This window comes from Lithobates pipiens, unplaced genomic scaffold, assembly GCF_037356315.1.
Source record: "Lithobates pipiens isolate NorthernLeopardFrog02 unplaced genomic scaffold, aLitPip1_a1.2 Scaffold_18, whole genome shotgun sequence".
Lineage (NCBI taxonomy): Eukaryota > Metazoa > Chordata > Amphibia > Anura > Ranidae > Lithobates > Lithobates pipiens.
This window is the reverse complement of record NW_027507758.1, coordinates 46220748-46244622: the sequence shown is the minus strand read 5'-3', so window position 1 is coordinate 46244622 and position 23875 is coordinate 46220748. Positions and strand designations below refer to the sequence as shown.

Genomic DNA, 23875 nt, shown 5'->3' with positions numbered 1-23875 from the left:
GTGTCAGTTGTCCCAATTTTGTCCGCTGCAATGTCACAGTCCCGCTAAAATAGCTGATTGCAGCAATTACTAGTAAAAAATAAATAAATAAGAATTCTGTAAATGTATCTCATAGTTTGTAGACGCTATAACTTTGTCGCAAAACCAATATACGCTTATTGGGATTTTTTTTACCAAAAATATGTAGCAGAATACATATTGACCTAAATTGATGAATAAATTCTTTTACTTTTTTACTGGATATGTTTTATAGCAGAAAGTAAAAAAAAGTGTGTGTGTGTGTATATATATATATATATATATATATATATATATATATATATATATATATATATATATATATATATATATATATATATATATATATATATATATATATATATATATAAATATAATTTTTTTTTTTTTTGTATAGTTTATAGCACAAAAAATAAAAACTGCAGAGGTGATCAAATACCACCAAAAGAAATTTCTATTTGTGGGAAAAAAAGGGACATCAACCTTAGTTGTGTACAGCGTTGCACGGCCGCGCAACTGTCAAAGTAATGCAGTGCCTTATGGCAGAAAATGGCCTAGTCATAAGGGATGGAGGGGGGGGACGACCTTCCGGGGCTGAAGTGTTTAAAGTCTATATGAGTTTATGGAAGTTCATATAGGAATTCATACTTTCTTCTCTCTTCCAAATGGGATCTGGGAACTTTTCCACCAATACCATGTAGCTTAAAAAAGAAAAAAAAACACAGGAGAGAAGGCACCGTGTAAGTGGAATATTGTGAAATGTGGTGTGCTTTTTTTTGTGCTCTCTCTATCTGTGCTCATCGATAACCTTGCTAGAGACCCCTGAATATTTTATTGAATTTACCAACCTCAAAGATTCCTCCCTGTTGGTCATCTTGAGTACTTCTTGAAATCCAAGTACTTGTGTCTCCTTTTTTCACTATATTCCATACATTCTTATACATTCCATACTCTTAGACAGTGGTGTTTCCTCTCCTGTGTTTTTCCTTTTTTAATCTACAAATGATCCTGGCAGCCACCGAGGGCCATACAAAATTGCATCACTTCACAGTGCGGCAAATTTAACTTGTCACATTTGGCAAGTGGTGATGTTGCCAGGAGTGCCCATTTAAGTCAAGGGGGTTGTACTAGAACTGTGTGCCAAACGCTTGCCACGAGGCTGTGGCATAGTATTTCAATGTAAAAAAAAATAAAACATTTGGAAGGCCACCGCATCGTCTCCTGAAAACAGTTGCACAAGCGCCTCTAAAAAGTGTTTTTCTCTTCTTTTTACAGTTTGCACTTGCGTAGTTCACAAGAGATGCCATGAGCTTATCATAACGAAGTGTGCTGGCCTGAAGAAGCAGGAAACTCCCGATGAGGTAAGTGTTCAGACTGCTCTTTGTTAAGGAAAAACCACCATGCCACCATGTGTGACTCTTCCTCTGCCTGTGTTCCTCCCACATCTTTCCGTATTGCTCAACTTCCATGAGCCCAGATCGGCAGCCAGAGCTACCAAACTTCCAGAGGAAGTCAACCTTCAACCATAAGCCTACTGTATTCATAGGACTTATTAGAAAAAAAAAATCAAACATTATGATCAAATTGCCCATTTTTATAGCTTAAGGTCTGCCTGCTGGGGCTACACTTTTCTAATGAATAAGTAAAGAAAATCTAATGGGCAAAGAAGAACCCACCAATACTCGCCTCACCTTCTCCATTCTCACCGACACTCAGTTGCTCCTTCAGAAAATGTTGCATGGAGAGGATGAGAAGAGTCGAGGGGGGTTTGGTGTATTTTCATTTACATTTTTGGTTTTTCAGGGTAGTTCTAGCCTGTGGGTTTATGGTTGTTCCTTAAAGAGAATCTGTAATTTGCCCCCAATTTGTGAAGTGATAGTCTCTTTAAAGAAACTCATTGTGTATTATTACTTATTATTTATTTATTAGGGGTACTTACAGGGCCGCTGATAAGGCAGTATAGCCATCCCTCTTGTACTGGGCCTAGGCCCCATCAGTTCAAAAGGGGGGCTCAGGCACCTGTTTAGCAAGAGGTCTGGCTATACACCAATCCTTTTTTCTGCCTCCCCTGCAGCGCTGCCAGCTTCTCTTCCAATTTCTTCCTCTGGCTGCAGGGGGGTAGGTTCTAGCACATGCACCCCTTCTGTATGCTGTTTGGTCCCTCCTGTGTGCTCCTTTCCCCACAGCATTACCAGCTTCCCTCCTCTCCTGCTGCTGGCACACAGGGTGATGTTTCAAGATGGAGAGCAGGGGAAGGGGCAGGTAAATATGTAATTTACTGGTTCCTTCCTTTCCTGAATGAACACAGGAAGTGATCGGGACCAATCACTCCTGTGACCATTCATCGCTGAAGCATAGCACACTGTGTTTAATATGCTTCAGTTTGTGAATGAGCAGGAAGCCTCAGAGTGCTTACTATTCATTTATCTGTGCAGCTGAGGCTACAGAGAAAGGGACTGATAAATCTTCAGTCACTTTCGGACGGGGGCCGTTAGGTAGGATGTTTGGGGCCCAGTGATTTCTAACAGCAGCCCTGGGTACTTATATAGTGCTGTCAGTTTACACGGCACTTCACATATACACTCACTGGCCAACTTATTAGGTACACCTTGCTAGTACCGGGTTGGACCCCCTTTTGCTTTCAGAACGGCCTTAATTCTTCATGCCATAGATTCAACGAACTGGAAACATTCCTCAGATTTTGGTCCATAGTGACATAACATCATGCAATTGCTGCAGATTTCTCGGCTGCACATCCATGATGCGAACCTCTCATTCCGCCACATCCCAAAGGTGCTCTATTGGATGAGATGTGGTGACTGTGAAGGCCATTGGAGGACAGGGACCTCATTGTCCAGTGGTGAGATGATTGGAGCTTTGTGACATGGGGCATTATCCTGCTGGACGGAGCCATCAGAAAATGGGGACACTGTAGTCATAAAGGGATGGACATGGTCAGCAACAATACTCGGGTTGGCTGTGGTGTTTGAGATGCTCAATTGGTACTAAGGGGCCCAAAGTGTGCCAAGAAAATATCCCCCACACCATTACACCACCAGCCTGAACCATTGGTACAAGGCAGGATGCATTCAAAACTCATCAGACCAGGCAATGTTTTTCCAATCTTCTCTTGTCCAAGTTTGGTGATCCTGTGTGAATTGTAGCCTCAGCTTCCTGTTCTTAGCTGACAGGAGTGGCACCCGGTGTGGTCTTCTGCTGCTTTAGCCCATCTGCTTCAAGGTTCCATTTGCTGTGTGTTCAGAGATGGTATTCTGCATAGTTTGGGTGTAAAGAGTTATTTGAGTTACAATTGCTTTTCTATCAGCTCGAACCGGTCTGCCCATTCTCCTCTGACCTCAACGAGGCATTTTCGTGCACATAACTGCCGCTCACTGGATATTTTCTCTTTTTCGGACCACTCTCTGTAAAGCCTAGAGATGGTTGCGCATTAAAATCGCAGTAGATCAGCAGTTTTTGAAATACACATCCTGTCTGGCACCAACAACCATGCCACATTCAAAGTCCCTTAAATCCTCTTTCAGATGCACGTTTTGAACTTCAGCAAGTCATCTTCACCATGTCAAGGTGCCTAAATGCCTTGTGGTGAATAGCAATTTGTGTTACCAAGCAAAGGAACAGGTGTACCTAATAAAGTGGCTGGTGAGTGTATTGTACATTCACATCAGCCCCTGCCCTCAAGGAGCTTACAATCTAATGTCCCTATCTTACCTTCATACATACACACACACCAATTGGGACAGGATCCTATTAACCTACTAGCATGTCTTTGGAGTGTGGGAGGAAACCGGAGCACCTGGTGGAAACCTACACTGGCACAGGGAGAACAAGCAAACTACAGGCACGTAGTGTCCTGGTTAGGATTTGAACCGGCGACCCTATCGCTGCTTGGTGGAAGTGCTAAACACTTAGCCACCGTGCTGCCCACATGTGGTGTTAAATTAATATTTGCCTTCTTTTCTGTGGATATTCACAGACCCTTCTTCTTTTCAGAGTGCCGAGAAGGTGGGATGTGCTCGCTGCAATCACATGATTAGTCACAATGTTCTGAAACAAACTTCTGGGAAAAGAAGTGAGCCAATCAGCGAGCAGGAAATCAGTTTTCTGGGGGTGTGCTGTACGCGAGCTATGCACCCAGTGTTGCTGTAATTGCAGGAAAACAACATAGAAAGAAGCAAGTCAAATTTTTTGGAAGTTTTAATCATAGCAGGCTGCATATTGAAATGGAATAATTATGTTGAAATTAAAATAACTAGCAATTAAATCACTTTTATTCCTTTAAATGCACACTTCTGGCAACAATGAAAGTCAATTAGTCCCTCTAAAATTGATGCTTTAATTTTGGATAGATGCTCGTGAGCTAAATCTCTTCCAAAGTTTTATAAACCTCTTTAATGTCCCTGGTGAAAATATAGTTTTGATTAAAAGTGGCAAATTACATTAAATATTTAAAGCTGAGCTTCAGACAAACAGCTAAATGCAAAGAACATAAAATAAAAAATAAAAAAACTTGGATGATTTAATGACTTTTCCCAGAGTAATGAGGATACATTAATGTAAGTCATTCCTTTGACGGCTACTATACAACACTTTCTGCCACTAACTGTCAAACCTGGCTGTCACTGACAGCTGCATTTCTATTAATCGAGAGCCGATCAGAGTGGTTCCTGATCATGTGATCAATATTAAAGCCAATTATTTGGCAATCAAACTTAAAGTGGTATCAAACCCAAAGGCAAACATTTTATTATATTGCAGTTTACCATTTCTTTGATGTGATGGCTGCTTTAGTTTTATGGCTTTCATTCTTCTGTTTTCATCTGGTGATCTGTCCAGTTAGGCCTCTTTCACACGGGGGATGATCCGCCAGGTGAACATCGGCTTGCTCAGCAGGGATCGCTCTGTCAATCCCCGCTGAGCAGGAAGATGACAGGTCCATCTCTGCACACTGCACAGGGAGGGACCTGTCAGAGCGCCGCTCTCCCCTATGGGAGATCGGATGAAGACGGACCGCAGAGTCAGTCGTCCTCCGATCCGCAAACGGATGGAAAAGTAGGTTTTTCCTCCGTCACGCTTTTTCGGATCGGGTAGGATGTCAGCGGACTTGTCACCGCTGACATCCAACGCTCCATAGAGGTCTATGAAGCGTCCGTTCAGGTCCACTTAAAAAACTGTCAGGCGGACATGAATGGATCGTTTGTGTGAAAGAGGCCTAATGCCCTGTACACACGGTCAAATCCGATCGTGTGTGGGCTCTGTCGGACTTTTTCTGTCTGAAATCCCGACAGAAAAAGTTTGAGAGCTGGATCTAAAATTTTCCAATAACAAAATCCGATCAGACTTTTTCCGATCGTTTGTAGAGAATTCCGACGGACAAAGTGCCACGCATGCTTAGATTAAATTACGAGACCACAATCAGATTTTCCGACAACTTTGTCCGACCGCGTGTGTGCAAGACAAATTTGGCACAAGATCCGTCAGAAAAAATCGGATGGATTTTGTTGTCGAAATGTCCGATCGTGTGTACAAGGTGTCTGTTTTTCCAAAGAACAAGCTCTCCAGCAGAATGCATCTGTTACTGAGATAAGACAAACCATTTAAGACTAGTGGGGGTTCTTACAATGATCCGTCATTAGGGGGTTCTTACAATGATCCGTCATTATTTATGTGAAACCTTTATCCCAAAAGGAAAAAAAAAAACTGCTGTAACGGCTTATAAAATATTAGCTGGAGTTTGACTTCGATTTGTTAGTTATCTAAATCTGCTAATACATCTAAAGCAGGCCATACATGGTTGAATTTCAAAAAAATTTCTTTCCAAAATCAGAAAGTTAATTTTTTTTATGATCTGATGATGCCACCATTGATTTTCGAATTTCGGGCGATCAAGTCTTCAATTTCACCTCGTGTTGCTACAGAAAATAATTTTCGTGGCCATAAATTTTCTTTTCTTTCACATGCGCATTTCTCGCATGATTCTCCCATTATTGATTAGAAAATCATTTGTTTTAAAAAAATTTCCAACATGTCCGATTCCTCAAATTTTGATTGCCGCACAAAAATCTGCTTTTGCTGCAGCCCACTAATGGTGCGAAATTAGTACGAAAATACTTAGATACGATTTTATAAAGAAAATTCTTTTGAAATTCGAACCGTGTATGGCCGGCATAACACTCCCCTTCCCACAGACTGACAATGCCGCTGTGAAAAGGTACCACCTCTACAAGTAGGGGCACTCTAATACAGGAGACGTGTTACTGGCCAGATCGACAGTTTAAAACAGAGGGATAAAAGCCTAAAAAAAGAAAACTGGTGCAGCCACCACATCTAAACTGCAATATATTACATTTTGGGTTTTGGATTAATAACCGCTTTAAGGCTTTATTCACAAAAGAGCGATTTCATCTTGCAGAGGCTTCTGTTTAACACTATAATTGTTGGATACAGTTATAGTAGTAAAAAAAAAAAATTTTACAAAAAAAAAAAAAAAAAAGTAATTTATGACCGTAAAAAAATGTAAAAAAAAATTTAGGTGGGCAAATTAATTATAGAGATATAATCAAGGTAAACACGCACACTGACACTGCTAAATTTAGTTTGGGCATCTGGGTTTCAGTGATCCCTGAATGGGAAAGAGTTCATGAATACCTAGCTAGAAATGTTTGTATTTTTTATACTGTATATGCTTGGAATTCAGCTTTGATATTGTTGTGTTGTGTTAGTGATGTGGATAGTGTCTTCCCTATATAAGACAATCATTTTGTGTATCAGCAGGTGGGCTCCCAGCGTTTTAGTGTTAACATGCCTCACAAGTTCGGCATCCACAACTATAAAGTCCCTACGTTTTGTGATCACTGTGGTTCATTATTATGGGGCCTCATGCGGCAAGGTTTACAATGCAAAGGTAAGAAATTTAATTTTGTTTCCACAATTACCTATATAAGGCTTTAGAGTTCTGTCAACATGTGAAATATGTGTGTCACGCTTGCAGTGCTATTCATTGGTAATGGCACCCCAAACCCAGTAAACAAACACGTGTTGACAAAGACATCAAAACGTGTAAAGCCCAAGGCTATTAGGTCTTATATGGAATTTGAGGGGAAACCCACGGAATTATGATTATTTTTTTTTAAATGGCATGGGAGTCCCCCCTAAAACCCATCTCAAACTTTTATCGAAGCATGCAGGCCAGGAAAGGGGAGGGGAAATGAGCAAGCCCCCCCAAACCATACTAGGCCACATGCCCTCAACATTGGGGTGGGGGCTCCCCACAAAGCACCCTTTTCCAATGTTGATGACAAGGGACTCCTCCCCACAACCCTGGGCATGGGGCTGTGGAGGTGACTCATCAGAATCTGGAAGCCTTAACAAGGGGAGCCCCCAGACCCCCACCCATTGTACCCCTACTCATTCACTCAAAAAGTGTCAAAAAGTAAATAAAGATGTGCACACACAGTTTTTGCCAAGTCCTTTATTAAATAACAAAAACAATTGTGTAGATTTGTCAATCACCCAAAACAAAAAACAAAAAAAGCATGAACCTTCCGAATGACAACTCTGCCACCTCCTGACACTAAATAAAGTGTTGCCGGGTGACCCTACCCTCTTGTGACGTCATTGGCCAGGGCATGCTGGGTCGATGATGTCACAAGGGTGCGGAGCTGGTGTGCATTGATGAGGGGCCTCCACATTTTTTTATTAATTTTTATTGGTGTTAATTGTTTTGTTTACATTCAGCTGTCTGTGTGAAATCCCACGGACAGCTGATGTTATCTGTTTTAAAGTGATTGTAAAGTCTCATTTGTTATTTTTGATAAGTAAAAAATAAATACATTTTAATACTTACCTGCTCTGTGCAGTGGATTTGCACAGAGTTGCCTGGATCCTCCTCTTCTCGGGTCCCCTATTTGGCTCTCCTGTCCCCTCCCTCCTGTTCAGTGCCTCCACAGCAAACAGGGGGCTCCCTACCCGAGTCACAGTTCAATTATAAGACAATTATAAGAAGAAGGGCAAAGAAATCCAAGCCTAGAGCTGTCGTATATGGATCTTTTTTTTTTTTTTTGGTTCAGCCAGCGGGCTAAAAAAAAAAAACGAATTTCCCCATCAACACAAGTGAGATAAATAAAGTGACATAAATGGAAGAATCCACTTTGAGACATTGTATTCTCAGTGCAGGACTGTCCGCTGTCAAAATAAACTGATCAGCTGCTATTTGAAAAAGGTTTTCCAATATTCCCATTTGACAGAAGTTGATCTGTGGATGCCCACACATGGATTGACATTTGGCAAGTCCCTGCTGAACTGAGCAAATTTCAACCCATGTATGGTTACCAGCTGAGGTTTGAATTTGACTGGCATGAAAATGTGTGGAGATTGAATTTGTCTAATTTGTGTTGTTTTTTTTTTTTTCAACATTTACACAGTGTGTAAAATGAACGTACACAGACGCTGTGAATCCAATGTAGCACCAAACTGTGGGGTGGACTCTCGGGGTATAGCTAAAGTACTAGCGGATCTTGGCGTCACGCCGGATAAAATTACAGCCGCTGGGCAGCGACGGAAAAAGGTATGACCTTTTATCTTTAATGTGCATTTTTCTTTTATCTTTATATATTAAAGATAAAAATAATTATACATAATATTTTTTTTCTGTAATTATATGCAGCTAACAAGTTGTAGGTCAGTAGAAACTAATTGTATTGGTTATAAATGGTCTAAAGCAGCCTTTTTCAACCAGGGTGCCTTCAGGTTTCTTCAGGAGGGCCTTGGCAAAGTGCCTAAAAATTGCTCAAAAACTGCCAGTGGATGGATCAAGCCTGCCTTTTTTAATTACAGAAAGCCACAGGTTTTCATTGTGTGCCATTACAACTTTCCAGCCGTTGGCATCCTAACAACCAATAACGTCATTGGTTGACAAGGAGCACAGCATCCTTGCTTGCCTCTCCCCTGCCCCTCTCCGCCAGCTCTTGGATCACATTGGCTGAATGAGGGAGAGAAACTGAAGCAGAAGAGAAACATTGGAATACTAGTCAGTACCAGTGTGCAAAGACTAAGGCAGGCCATACACGGGTCGAATTTTTGAAAGAATTTTCTTTCGAAAATCTTATCTAAGAATTTTTGTTTGTATTTCGCACCATTAGTGGGCTGCAGCAATAGCCGATTTTCGTGCGGCCATCGAATTTGAGTAATCGGACATGTTGGAAATTTTTTGAAAACCGAACGATTTTCTAATCAATGATGGGAGAATAGTGCAAGAAATGTAATCGATAAAGAAGTGTGCATGTGCAAGAAAAGAAAATTCTCGGAAAGAAAAAAATCACAGCCATAAAATTTCTTTTCTGTAGCAGCATGAGGTGAAATTGAAGGCTTGGTTGGCCGAATTTCAAAATCAATGGTGGCATCATCGGATCACAAAACACTAAAATTTTCTGATTTTCAAAAGAAAATGCTTTCGAAATTCGACCGTGTATGGCCAGCCTTAATTGCTTTTTAAGAATTAATTGCCTCTAATATTGGGTGTCCTACATGTATTGATGTTGCTACGATGTGGCGATGGAAACGTTTTTTGTTTTTCATGTTGTAGAATGGGGTGTCTTGGGATTGTGCAAAATTTTAGAGTGCCTTGACTGAAAAAAGGTTGAGAAACACTGGGCTAGAGTGTCACGGTCCTGGGACAGGCTTGGAGGCCAGTAGCTATAATAGTAGAGAGGCTCCCACCGATCAGAGCTGGATAAGTGCAGCAGCAGATGACAAGGGCTTGCCTGAGGTGCAGAGTCTAAATACTAACTGGTGTTTACCAGAGCTCCTGATGCTGGAGATGGGTTTGCTTAGTGTTAATAACAGTTTGCGGGTTCTCATGATCACCCCACCAGGAAGTGAGCAAGCTGGGATCAAGTAGCAGATATAGCAGGTAGAGATCAGGCAGAAGCTTAGTGTGTGAACAAGCCAAAGATCGGTAACAGCTGGTCACAGATTCGGATTAGGCACAAGTGTAGTCAAGGAACAAGCCAAAAGTCGGTAACGAGTGGGTAGCAGGGATATGGATGGCAACAGGAGTGACAAAAGTGTGATACTGGCTGAAAAGAGCACAATAATCTGGCAAACAGTAAGTACAAATGCATGGCTTTTGTAAGAAGTACTTAGGAGGAGCAAGGAGTTCAAAGTTCAGCAGAAATAAGGCAGTGTCCATGGATCAGACAGGGTGCTTTCCTGCATCTCCGGTGGCTTCGCAAGAAGAAACATTGCCAGACACAGCAGCGGTTGCAGGTTAAGACCCAGGTCCTGACATGGCCTTGACTTTTGTGCTTAACTGTGAAAGATTGTGGTTGAAACATGCACTTCAGCATTAGGGGACTCCTATATAGACATTCTCAGCTTCAAACTATCAGAGCAAAACATTAGCTTATGGCCCGGAAAAAAAACAAGCTAGCCCAAGCTAATGTCAAGCTCAGGCAGAGGGATATCTGGCATGACCGGACTCCCTACAAGTCCAGTTGTAAATATCCTCCAATATCTGTGAACACCTTTTTGTTTAATACTTGTGTTTGCAAAATATGAAATTAACTCTTTAGATAGCTCAGTAAACATTACCCATCCCTGATAGCAACATGATAAAATGGGACATCAAGTATATCTTGTAGAATTGTTTATATTTCCACAGTGCTCTGGCTGCCATGTATCCCATGAGCTTCATGTAATCCACAAGTCCTTGCCAGCATCTGCTAAATAAGATAGTCATGGGACTGTGGCATGACCGGCTGTTCTACGGCAATTTTGTGTGACTGGTACTGATTTAGGCTGCTGCAGAGAACAGACTTGCATTCAATATGAGAACAATTAAGAAGTAGATACGAATGAGAAGTAGAGGGTCAGTGCAGTAGGGGTCAAATTAAGTTACAGGGCCTAACCTGGCTTGGATTGTCATGCTCTCCCTCCTAATCAGTCACTTCTTATAGTAAACCATGCTGCTTTCCTTACGTTGTCCCTTAAGTGACATTGCATCTAAATCGTTCTACCTACACATGGGATAATAGACATTTCCCTACCTGGCCTAGTGGGCTTTTCTCTGAAAGGTTTTGGCTGGCTTCTCTTCATAATGCACAAATGTGCCATGGTCTTATTCATTCCTACGGGTAAGCTGTACACCGAGGAGGCTGCTATAAGTCCAGCTTACCCATAGAAATGAATGGGACTGTGCTGCTCATGCGCTGTATGAAGAGCAGCCAAGCCAGGACCATAGTGGAGAAACGACCCCTGGACCAAGAAGGAAGCATTGGCCAGGATTCATTGCACTTGGAGAGTGGGAGTATTCGAGTACAACTCAACTAACTTGACTATAACTTAAAATAAAATGTTGCCTTTTATGATTTTAATCTTTTTTTTTTTTTTTAATTTTTTGTTTTTCTTATAGTCAAGTTAGCCAGTGCATTCTACTACTGCTTCAATGACCTTTGGTCGTGAAAACAGTAATTATTCTTATCTTTGTGTCGAAGTGCAGAGCGGTATTACAGTGTTACTAAACCCAGGAGCCTGCATTCACTATATCTGGTTTCCCACAGTACACAGAACATGAAATTTTTTTTTTTTTTAGTATTTATAAACTGCTAAATACCTTTTCTCATCAGCAGTATATATCAGTCTTGTGACTTCTATCAGTTCCTGGTGAAACTTGTAGGAGGAACTTTCATTCTTCTCTGAGCTGTCCTATGAGGCTACAGGGCTCCTGACCCTCTGTCTGACCCTGTGCTGATCACAGCCCTCAAAAATTCCACTCGCATGCTCACATTTTACAAGTGGATTTTGAGGGCTGGCGAGCGTGGGCTGCCTGGAAGCGAGGGGCGAGCACCACAGGCAGGATGTATGGGAGTCCTTCTCCCATTGCTTGCGGAGGGGAAGAGAGAGTAGAGAGCCGGCTGGATGATCAGAGCGCGAGGGGCAGCTTTCGTTTCAATAGCCGAGTGTTGGGGAGGCTGCATTGGTGGACACGGGGGGGGGGAGGCTGCATTGGTGGACACGGGGGGGAGGCTGCATTGGTGGACACGGGGGGAGGTTGCATTGGTGGACACGGGGGGGGGAGGTTGCATTGGTGGACACGGTGGGGGGAGGTTGCATTGGTGGACACGGGGGGGGGGGGAGGTTGCATTGGTGGACACGGGGGGAGGTTGCATTGGTGGACACGGGGGAGAGGCTGCATTGGTCGACACGGGGGAGGCTGCATTGGTGGACACGGGGGAGGCTGCATTGGTGGACACGGGGGAGAGGCTGCATTGGTGGACACGGCGGGGTTGCATTGGTGGACACGGTGGGGGGAGGTTGCATTGGTGGACACGGGGGGAGGTTGCATTGGTGGACACGGGGGAGAGGCTGCATTGGTCGACACGGGGGAGGCTGCATTGGTGGACACGGGGGAGGCTGCATTGGTGGACACGGGGGAGAGGCTGCATTGGTGGACACGGCGGGGTTGCATTGGTGGACACGGTGGGGGGAGGTTGCATTGGTGGACACGGGGGGGGGGAGGTTGCATTGGTGGACACGGGGGGGAGGTTGCATTGGTGGACACGGGGGGGAGGTTGCATTGGTGGACACGGGGGGGAGGTTGCATTGGTGGACACGGGGGGGAGGTTGCATTGGTGGACACGGGGGGGAGGCTGCATTGGTCGACACGGGGGGGAGGCTGCATTGGTGGACACGGGGGAGAGGCTGCATTGGTGGACACGGGGGAGAGGCTGCATTGGTGGACACGGGGGGGGGGGCTGCATTGGTGGACACGGGGGGGGGCTGCATTGGTGGACACAGGGGGGGGCTGCATTGGTGGACACAGGGGGGGCTGCATTGGTGGACACGGGGGGGCTGCATTGTTGGACACGGGGGGGCTGCATTGTTGGACACGGGGGGGCTGCATTGTTGGACACGGGGGGGCTGCATTGTTGGACACGGGGGGGGCTGCATTGTTGGACACGGGGGGGGGGGCTGCATTGTTGGACACGGGGGGGGGGCTGCATTGTTGGACACGGGGGGGGGGCTGCATTGTTGGACACGGGGGGGCTGCATTGTTGGACACGGGGGGGCTGCATTGTTGGACATGGGGGGGCTGCATTGTTGGACATGGGGGGGCTGCATTGTTGGACACGGGGGGGCTGCATTGTTGGACACGGGGGGGCTGCATTGTTGGACACGGGGGGGCTGCATTGTTGGACACGGGGGGGCTGCATTGTTGGACACGGGGGGCTGCATTGGTGGACACGGGGGGGCTGCATTGGTGGACACAAGGGGGAGCCTGCATTGTTGGGCAGGCATAAAGTTACTTAATTCTGCATAAAACATTTTATGTGTCATTACATAAGATCATTTATGAGGGAGAATTTAGGGGTGGAACTAGGGGCGGGGCAGGGTAGGGGTGTGGTGGGGCAACTGGTGTTGAGTAACCCTTGAGGCCTGGCTAGTAGCTCAGGAATTTTGAGCCCTGCTGATCACATTCAGCACTCACTGAGCACTCTCCCAAGAAAAAACTCTTTAGCAATACATACCAAACTGAGCATGTGCGGCATGTCTCCATAGGCTCTGTCTTATCCGGACTTGTCCAGGGGGACAGTACACTTTTCAACTTTCTGCTATAGGATCTGAGCTTTAGACTTCCCAAGAACCTCAGATTTCCCAGTGCTTATAACTTGGCTTATCATGCATTTAAATTAGAACACCAACATTTTCTGTGTCCTGTTTGGGGAGAAAATCACACTTTTCGGTCACCGGACCAAAAGCAAATCAAAGGAAATCTCACTCAAAAGGGCCAAGAAGAATAATAAAATTTGTTCTTATAAAGTGGGAAAAGGTTAGAAGTTCGGTCAGGTTTTATGGCTGGCTGTGTTTCCCCCCTGACTTTTCTCTTCTGTATCTCCCCAGCAGGGACACAGACAGCTGTAAAAACTGGCCAAAGGTTCTAACCCTTCTCTCTATCAAAACCTAAAGAATAAATTTCTCTTCTTTGAATGATAAAAGGAATTTCTACTGTATAGCACAAATTTCCTAGCACTTCCTTTTGCAAGCTAGAAATAAGGGCATACATTGAATACTATTAAAGCAGAACTACACTGCATCTTGGCATCATAAACCAAAAACGCTATTTAATTCCTTTTTTAATATTCAAAGCAATCTCCCCTATCCATCTATGTCTCCATGCTTTATTTTGGTGAGAAATTGCTTTAAAAAAGCACCCCCTACCAACAGATGATTCATGTAGCATTTACTTCCTGGGATCCATCTGCCCTTAGCTCAGGTATAAAGGCAGGAGGGTGTGCTTAGCTGAGAAAGCCCCTCCCCCCCACCCCTGAAGACTCTGGGATGTATAACATCATTTGCCTAGGCCTGGAAACTAGGAAGTAACTGAGGAAATGTAAAAAAAGTTGAAAACAAGTAAATATGATCTACTTTCCTATCTATATACTAATGCCAGCAGCACTGAGATTAAAAATAGTCTGTGTTGATTGAGAGAGTGAAATTCCTCTTCAAGTTCCATAGTTTGTGGCTGATTTATGAAAGGCAAATAGACTGTACATGCTAAGTGCACTTGCTCCAGAGCTTATTAAATGAGGTAAAGCTTCACTTTACGAAGAATAGCCAATCACATGCAAGGAAAAAAAAAACAGGATTTTTGCTAGCACATGATTGGATGATGGAAGCTAGCAGAACTTTTCTCTCTCTGGAGCAACTGCACTTGCAAAGTGCACAGTCTATACTTGTATCTCTGATCTGTACAATGACCAGCAATGTCTACATGATTTCATGTCATCTTGTTTCACGTTATACTTTTTATTTTTTTATTTTTTTACACATCTGCTTTTTTTCCCCAAAGATATTCAATGGCTTGCTAACATTAGCTTGATATTCTAGCTTAAATATACTGTTTCTGATACTGTGTAATTTGTTTAGCTAACTGCAGGTGCTGAGACTCAGCCGCCGGTTCCTGGGTGTCCATCGGTGGAAGACGATAGGTCAAAATCTGCCCCAACATCTCCATGTGATCAGGGTTTGTTATTTTCTGTTATTCTTAAAAAAAAAAAAAAAAAAAAAAAGAAAGAAAAGGAGAAAAAAAAGTATAATGGATTTTCAGTGATCATTGATGAATACAGTATTTGCCTCAAAGTATTTTTTATATGACACTTACATGCATGCTGTTCTATAGCTTTGTTATTGTTTTCACTGAAAATATTTTTACATTCGCTAATGTAGAGGAAGCAAACTCTGTTTGCAGTTGCATTAAAACCTTGGTTGAAGATCAACTTGTTTCGAGAAAGTTTTGTAAGACCAGCAAAATTTTTTAAATAAATTTTGACTTGATATACAAGCAATGTCTTGATATAAAAGTAGCGTCACTTATAAAAGAGAGGCGCCTCTAAGTGTAGCTATATGGTTACATTTAACGAAGGTGCAACATTTAGCAACTCACATGGTTGATGATTAAAAGAGGCACATCTAAGTATGCAGGCATCCGGGGTAAAGCTGTCCACATAGACCGTCCTCCGCCATTGATGTCATCCCTTCCATGCTGCACTCTATGAGCTCTTCAAGCCTCGCTTTCAGATTGCTCTACTGCAGGGTAGTCTTCTCGGTCACGATTGCAGACTGACAGCGGTGAGAGCCGGCAGTGCGGGGGGTGGTCTATGTGGACAGCTTTGCCCCGGTTGTCTGCATACTTACATGGTTGATGATCAAAAGAGCCACATATGAGTTGCTAAATGTACCTTCATTAAATATAACCATATTGCTACTCTTATGCTGTGTACACACGGCCAGACTTTTCGACAGACTAGGTCCGATGGTCTTCCCGATGAACTTTCGTCAGAGTTCCGACTGACTTTCTGAGCGAACGGACTTGGCCACCCACTAGCACACCAAAGTCCGACAGATTTGAACGTGATGACGTACGACCGGACTAGAATAAGGAAGTTCATGGCCAGTAGCTGCCCTAGCGTCGGTTTTTCGTCCATCGGACTAGCATACAGACAAACTGATTTTTCGACCGGACTCGAGTCCATCAGAAAGATTTAAAACATGTTTTATTTCTAGGTCCGTCTAACGTTTGGGTAAAAAAAAGTCCACTGGAGACCACACACAATCGAATTGTCCGACGGATTTCGGTCCACCGGACCTAGTCTGCCGGAAAGGCCGATGGTGTGTACGCGGCATTAGAGACACCTCTCTTCTCTTTTATACTCTGTAGCTCCTGCTGGATTTGGCTTCAAATCCCTTTGTGGAGGCTTCCAGTTGTGGATGGACAATTTATGGTTACACAACCCATCACATTGCTATAATCTTTTTATATGGAATATAAACTGAAGGACTTATGAATAAATGATTGTAGAACAAATCATCTAAGTTTCCATTATTTCTTATAGGGAAATTTGCTTTGATATACAAGTGCTTTGGATCACAAGCATGTGTCCAGAACGAATTATGCTCATAATTCAAGGTTTTACTGAACTCTTCTGAAGAAGATTCTAGCCACATAGGGAGAGTGTTGTTTCAGAGAGTCACTCCCCTCATAGACTTGCATTGTGAGAAGGAACGGCACAGCCAATGTGTAGCACAGCAGAGCAAGAAGTAGAACCTGCATATGTAATATAGTGCTGCCCTGATGTTTCTGTAGAATTAAGGGATAAGTTCACCTTTAATAAAAAAATAATAAATGCACATTTTTTTGCTGGTAAAAGAAATGTGCATTTACAATTTTTTTTCTTCTTTTTTTCTTATGAGCCTGTAAATAATTGCATCCACGATCATTAGATTGTGGGTGTAATGTCCGTCTCTTGCAGACTGTCGAGGTAGCTGTCTGCCTGTACCTCCGATATGGGCATGCAGTTACTTCAGCCCAGAAAGCTCAGTGAACTATGAGAGCGCTCACTGAGAATTACAAGCCATCAGCTGCAAAGGCTGACAGTGCTTGTAGGCATGCATTCACAGATTTCTTTGAATGAATGACGTAACTGTGTGATCAAAGTCCTGCACGGCTGTGCTCTTTTGAAATTCTGACAGCGGGTGCAGGGAGAAGATCCCTTGCTTGGTGCCACAGGAAAAAGGGAATCAGGGGGAGACTGCAGGAGCGGGAAAATAAAATGACATGTTCCACCCTAAAAACAAGTTCCCAAAGGTCAACTTATCCTTTCAACGCATTAAAGCAAAAGCATCAACACATATTGATAACTTTATTTACACCAGTCTTATTTCCTTTACATATAAAAGTAATTGAAAAGGTTATATATTTCTACTGGGTTACTTAGGACTGCACTCCTGGCCCCCTAAATGCCCCTGCACCTGCCTTCTGCTGGAGTTGGTGCTGCCTGACTGGTGTGGGTTCTGCGTTGGAAAGCCAAAATGATCAAGTTCTTTGCATGATAGTCCTGAGGAAGCAGAAAATACAATATCTTCGAAATACATCAAGTTTGAGGAGACCCTCAATCTGCTGGTATACACCAGAAGATGCATGTGAATAGCCAACTTTTTGCCCTCAGTATGATTTCTTCTAACTAGTTAAAAATTATTTGGCACAACAAGATGGAGAACCATTCGAAGGCTGTGCTTAAATACGATGTATTAACCAGAACACTGCCTTAATATTGTATTTATATGTTTTCTGTGAAAACTAATTTTGCCAAAATACTGGGGAAAAAGTAAATTTGATAAAACAATCTGTGTGATTGGTGCCTCAAAAAATCCAAGTCGTTATTCCTGTCTTTATTTACTGTATCTTGGCCACTCTGGAATGTTTCTTGTACTCCATTTAAGCAGTCTCCATGTCTGCTAGAGTGGTTGTTGGCCCCAGGTTTCAAATTTAGTGAGATGCTGTGAAATGGAAGACACCCTAGATGGCAACACAAGATGTACACCAATGGGCAAGAGCCTTTTTATTTACCCTAGGTGGAACAGTACTCATGACTGTTGAGAATAGGCCTGAAGCCATAATAACCATATCTAACAATAACCTTGCCCAATAAACAACACTCAGACAGGTTAAGTTGCAATGGGTAAGGTCACAGCTTTTATTACTTTAGCACTGACCCCCGAATGAGCTGCTGGTTTTTGTTGGGCTTACCGTTACCTCACCTGCTCACTGTGTCCGTCTTAGGGGCCCCGTTGTAGAGTGGATTAAAGAATATTAGCTCAGACACTTAGTCCCTTTTATGGGTATTTATTTAACAAAAACACACACTTTTGCAATAGAGGGGTAGTGGATAAGGGGAATTCGGGTACCTTTTGTAGTTTTGCAGGTTAAAGGTATTTCCTTGATCCAGAGGACAAACGATTCCCACAAGCTGGATCCAGCAATCACCGGATAGGCCTCTCACTGACCTAGCAGCCGGTGAGATGCTGAACAAAGTCTCCAACAGACTTGATAAGTTCAGCAATCTTGTTATGCAATCCTCTGCCACAGGAAGGCACAATACGCTTCTGGTTGCAAAATTAAACAGTTTCCCCACAGTACCTGATTCTTTCAGCTGATCCGGCGATACTGTGTGGTAGACAACCCAGGATGCATCCTCCAGCTGAGTCTCCAGGCTTCTCCATGAGGCGCCAGCCTTATTACTCGGTCCTCCTCTGAAAAGTCCTCCCCTGGATCCTCCAGTTGCTTGGCTTCTCCCCGCAGGCAAGACAGCACAGGATCATCTTTGGATCAGTAGGCCCCAGAGCCTCTGGGCCTACCTTTCAGTTGCGGAGCCTCAGGCCAGCTGGCCCTGAGACATTGAATAAGGCAGCACACACCTCAGCCCAGGAGGGCCATGAGGTCGGGAATAAACCCCCCCAGAAAATGGCGTCGGTATCTTAAGTACCCTTAACCAGAATGCACAGCGGGTAGACCACTCCCACCGGGCTGTTTCTGAGTAAAAGGGGTACCCAATACATTTAGCTTGTTGCATTTCCAACACTTACCGGGGGCGACAGCGACACCCACGGCCAAGTGGAAATTGGCACAACCCAGCCAAACTGTTACAGAAGCCAGAACTTTAGCATAATTAGTCTGAACCAAACTGCAGCTTCAGACAAACTTAAATTTACAAAATTACTAGCATTGGTATTAAAAATACCAGCGCTACGTTACATTTTCTTATAAGCAATTTTTCAACATAAACATTTAACCTGTGCCAGTCACAGCTGTACTATGAGCACCTCTAGAAAACCTAACTGGACCTAGTGTAAAAGGCCTGTCATTACTATAAGTCCCAGACAAACCTTAGTCTGGTCAAACTTCCACTGAAAGGCATAGCCCATTAAATGAAACATTTATTGCTGGCAAGGTAAAAACCGTGGGGGGAAACTGAAGACCGACCTGAAAAGATAGAAAAGTTGGGGTGGGCAGGTGGGCATCTCTTTCTGCTGTTCCAACGGTGAGTGAATATTTTACCTCAGACAGGAACTATTATAGAGTTCAGGCCCAGCTCCTCATCCCGCGTCCAACTAGCCAATCATGAAGCCCTGCTTGGAGTCATACTTCTTGACCGTGCTCCTGTCGCTATACCATGCTCCTTGCAGTCAAGGCTCCCTTTCCCTATGGGATCAGGGGACCTTCATTGCATATGCTGTTTGCTGAACCCGGTAAAGAATTCATGAACAAGATTGCATAGGAGCCGCACCTTGCTGAGTTGTAGAACTTGGGCGAAGCCTGTATTCTGAAAAGATTTTGTAATCGATCCAGTAGCACTGTGTTTTACTTATTTGTAAGCCCCTGATGTTAACCCCTCCCCTGCCAGCATCATTTATACAGTAATCAGTGAATTTTTTAGCACTGATCATTATATTGGTGTCACTGGTCCCCAAAAAGTGTTACTTAGGGTCAGATTTGTCGGCCGCAATGCTGCAGTCCCACTAAAAATCGCTGATTGCCGCAATCACTAGTAAATAATAGAAGTCCATAAATCTATCCCGTCGTTTGTAGATGCTATAACTTTTGCACAAACCAATCAATATTGGGATTTTTTTTTTTTACCAAAAATATGTAGAAGAATACATATTGGCCTAAATTGATGATGAAATAATTTTTTTTTTACATAGTTGCTATGTAGGTGAGGTTGAAAAAAGACACAAGTCCATCAAGTCCAACCCATGTGTGTGATTATATGTCAGTATTACATTGTATATCCCTGTATGTTGTGGTCGTTCAGGTGCTTATCTAATAGTATCTTGAAACTATAGATGCCCCCCGCTGAGACCACAGAGTGTGGAAGAGACTTCCACATCCTTGCCGCTCTTACAGTAAAGAACCATCTACGTAGTTATTATTATTATACAGGATTTATATAGCGCCAACAGTTTACGCATCGATTTACAACATGAGGGCAGACAGTACACTTACAAAACAAATCAATACAGGAGGAACTAGAGGGCCCTGCTCGTTTAAGGTTAAACCTCTCTTCTTCTCATTTTAATGAGTGTCTCGTTAAACTCCCTTCCGCGAAAAAGTTTTATCCCTGTGGGGTCACCAGTATGGTATTTGTATATTGAAATCATATCTCCTCTCAAGTGTCTCTTCTCCAGAGAGAATAAGTTCAGTGCTCGCAACCTTTCCTCATAACTAATATCCTCCAGACCCTTTATTAGCTTTGTTGCCCTTCTTTGTACTCACTCCATTTCCAGTATATCCTTCCCGAAGACTGGCGCCCAGAATTGAACAGCATATTCCAGGTGCTGTCGGACCAGAGTCTTGTACAGCGGGAGAATTATAGTTTTATCTCTGGAGTTGATCCCCTTTTTAATGCATGCCAATATTCTGTTTGCTTTGTTGGCAGCAGCTTGCCTGCATGCCATTGCTGAGCCTATCATCTACTAGGACCTCCAGGTTCTTTTCCATCCTAGATTACCCCAGAGGTTCTCCCCCCCCAGTGTATAGATTGCATTCATATTTTTTTATATATGTATTATAGCAGAAAGTAAAATATATTGTTTTTGTTTTCAAAAATTAAATTTTTATTTTTTTGTTTATAGTGCAAAAAATAAAAAGCGCCAAAAGAAAGCTCTATTTGTGCACAATTAACGCACAAGTAACGCAGTGCCGTATTTCAAAAAATGGCCTGGCCAGGAAGGGTGGTAAATTCTTCTGGGGCTGAAGTGGTTAAAGAATGATGTTGGTCCCCCCCATTGTCATGGGCTCAATAGTTCTGATGAACCAATGCACAGTCTTAGGAGGAGGGTGGCTTTTACAAAGGGCAGGAATGCATACCTTCACTGTGTGGGTTAAATTTATGAAGGGTAGGGAGTTTAAACTGAAGTTTAATCTGGTATTTCATTTTGCCTTCCTGGTTCTTCCTTTTAGCCCCTCAACAACATGCCAATTCATTATTTAAAACCTTTCTGTTTTCATGACATACTTGCTTTTAGAGCAGGGGTGCTCAACCTGTGGCCCTTGGAGCCCTCTGATGTGACCCTCAACCTCATACTAAATGCAGGAGTTTTGGTGTGCTTTCAAAAAGTGTACCACACCCGCAAGATATAATAGTCTATGGCCAAGCACAGTTAACCTGCAGGAAAGCCACAGGTGCACTGTGCTGCATCCGCAGTGAGGGTAAACCATGGCACATCATTGTGAAAGCAACCTTATAGGGGGCTCAGGACAGTAAGGGCTCAATTTTACTTTTGTGGCTTGGGGGGCGGGTGATTTTTACCACCCCCCCATGGTGGTAGCGTCAGGTGTCACAGTGGCGACCCTGTCCCATGGTCCAGGGGGCCCGTGCAGCCACTCTGTCACACTTGGACAGGAGCAGCGACACCAGTCCTCTCCATTTTCCTCCTGCAACCGGTAAAAGCTGGCTTCTCCTTGTCTCTCCCTCCTGCTGGCATTTAGCGAAAATTGTTGATTATGCTATTTAAAATAAAAAATTCTAAATTCCGAACCATTTAATTTCATTGTGGCCCATGGTGAGCAGATCTCTTAAGTGGCCCTCGTTCTTCAAAAGGTTGAGCACCTCTGTTTTAGAGCCATGAACATCATCAGATCAGGGCTGATGGGAGAGGCCTGAAGGGTGCTGTGCGTGACTTCCTGAAAATAAGTCCACATGGAATGCTCTGCCTCCATAATTGAAAGAACTGAAGCCCAATGAATCTTAGGGGTGAGCCAGGAACAGTAAGGCTGGGGAGGAAAGGGCTAGATCAGGGTCTACAAACCTCATTCCTCAAGTACTTCCAACAAGTCGCGTTTTGTAATTAATACCAAGCCATTGATTTAAATCACCTGTGCAAGTCGAAAGGAATCCTGAAATTACGACCTGTTAGCCCTTGTACACACGGTCGGAGTTTTCGACAACCAAATCTGTCAGAGTAATTCCGACGGATTAATTCCGGAAGAGGTCTGGAAGTGATGTTGCATACACACGGTCGGACTAAGTTGTCGGAAAATCCGATTGTACATAACGTGATGACGTTATTTCGTTACGACGGGACTACGTTCAGGCTAGTAGCCAAAAGCTTTAGTCTAGGAATTTGATCTGAGCATGCGTGGCACTTTGTCCGTCGGAGTAGGCTACACATGATCGGAGTATGTCCGATAGGAGCATTTTGTCGGAAAATTTTACCGGCAAGTTGGAAAAATTGGTCCGTCGGATATGCCAACGGAAACGGTCCGATGCAGACCACACACAGTCGGAATATCCGACAAAACGGTCCGATAGGAAACATTCCAACGGAATCTCTGACCGCGTGTACAAGGGCTTAGAGGTACTTGAGGATAGATTTGGGAACCAGCCAGGAAATGAGACAGGCTCTATCTGATTTGCTGTAGCTTTTAATGCACACTGAGAAGCCCACAGTGAGCAGTAAAAAAGAGTTAGCTATTTCACTCAGTACAGAAGAGGAATCCGAACAACTGTGCAAGACTGGTAAGGCTGGTGTTCAGCTTCAAGGTGAAATAGAAAGGCAATGTTCTCTTATTATTTTTTATTTCCTTAGGAAAATCTGTGCATTTCTGAATGAGTAATGGCAGGAGCTCCTCCGATAGATCCCTGTCACAGTACTTGTGAACACAAAGCTCATAGTCTGTTCAGAACTTTCTTGCCGAAGTTCTTTCTTTGATTATTTTATTTTTTTCTTAATGTAGAAATTAAAGAACTTGAAAACAACATCAGAAAAGCGCTGTCATTTGACAACCGGGGGGAAGAGCACAAAGCAGCAGCCACTGCGACAACGGACAATCAGCTGACAGTAACGGGGGAAAATGGAGAGAACGGGGAGATCAAAATCCACCAATACAAGAGGACAGGTCTGGAGGACTTCAACTTCATCAAAGTATTAGGGAAAGGCAGTTTTGGAAAGGTTTGTATTATGTTTTGTATACCGTGCCTAGGCCAGGGCTCTCCAAACATTTTAAACAAAGGGCCAGTTTACTGTCTTTCAGACTTTAGTGGGGTCAGAGTGGCCAGTGGGAGTAGAAAATGTCCTGGCACCAGTGGGAGGAATAATGTGTCATCTTTGATACATCAGGGGGAGAAGTAGTGCTTTTATTGATGGTGATAGTGGTAGAAATGATGCCCCATTGTTGGCGTTAGTGGTAGAAAATATGCCCCATTGTTGGTGTCATTAATAGAAATTATGCCCCATTATTGGTGTCAGTGGGAGTAATAATGTCTCATATCAGTGGATGGAATAGTGCCTTGTTAGTGTTAATGGTAGAAATGATGCCCCATTTTTGGTGTTATTGGTAGAACTTATGGCCCATTTTTTGGTGTCAGTGGGAGTAATAGTGTCTTGTATCAGTGGATGAAATGTTGCCTCATTGGTGGTTTTAGTGGTAGAAACTATTTCTCATTTTTGGTGTCAGTGGTAGAACTCATGCCCCATTTTGATGACAGTGGGAGCAATAGTG

At 43.4% G+C, this 23875-nt stretch overlaps 1 protein-coding gene across 2 annotated transcripts in view; it reads left to right on the top strand.

The window, feature by feature from the left end:
• PRKCE (protein kinase C epsilon) overlaps positions 1-23875 on the top strand; it is a 569674-nt gene that overhangs the window by 328595 nt on the left and 217204 nt on the right. Inside the window, exons 5-9 of one of the 2 annotated variants that reach the window (XM_077485651.1) lie at positions 1294-1379; positions 6808-6940; positions 8460-8602; positions 14962-15058; positions 23111-23325. In XM_077485651.1, the coding sequence (XP_077341777.1) occupies positions 1294-1379; positions 6808-6940; positions 8460-8602; positions 14962-15058; positions 23111-23325 (674 nt within the window). The remainder of the gene's footprint in view (positions 1-1293; positions 1380-6807; positions 6941-8459; positions 8603-14961; positions 15059-23110; positions 23326-23875) is intronic. The other variant, XM_077485652.1, reaches the window with a different exon arrangement.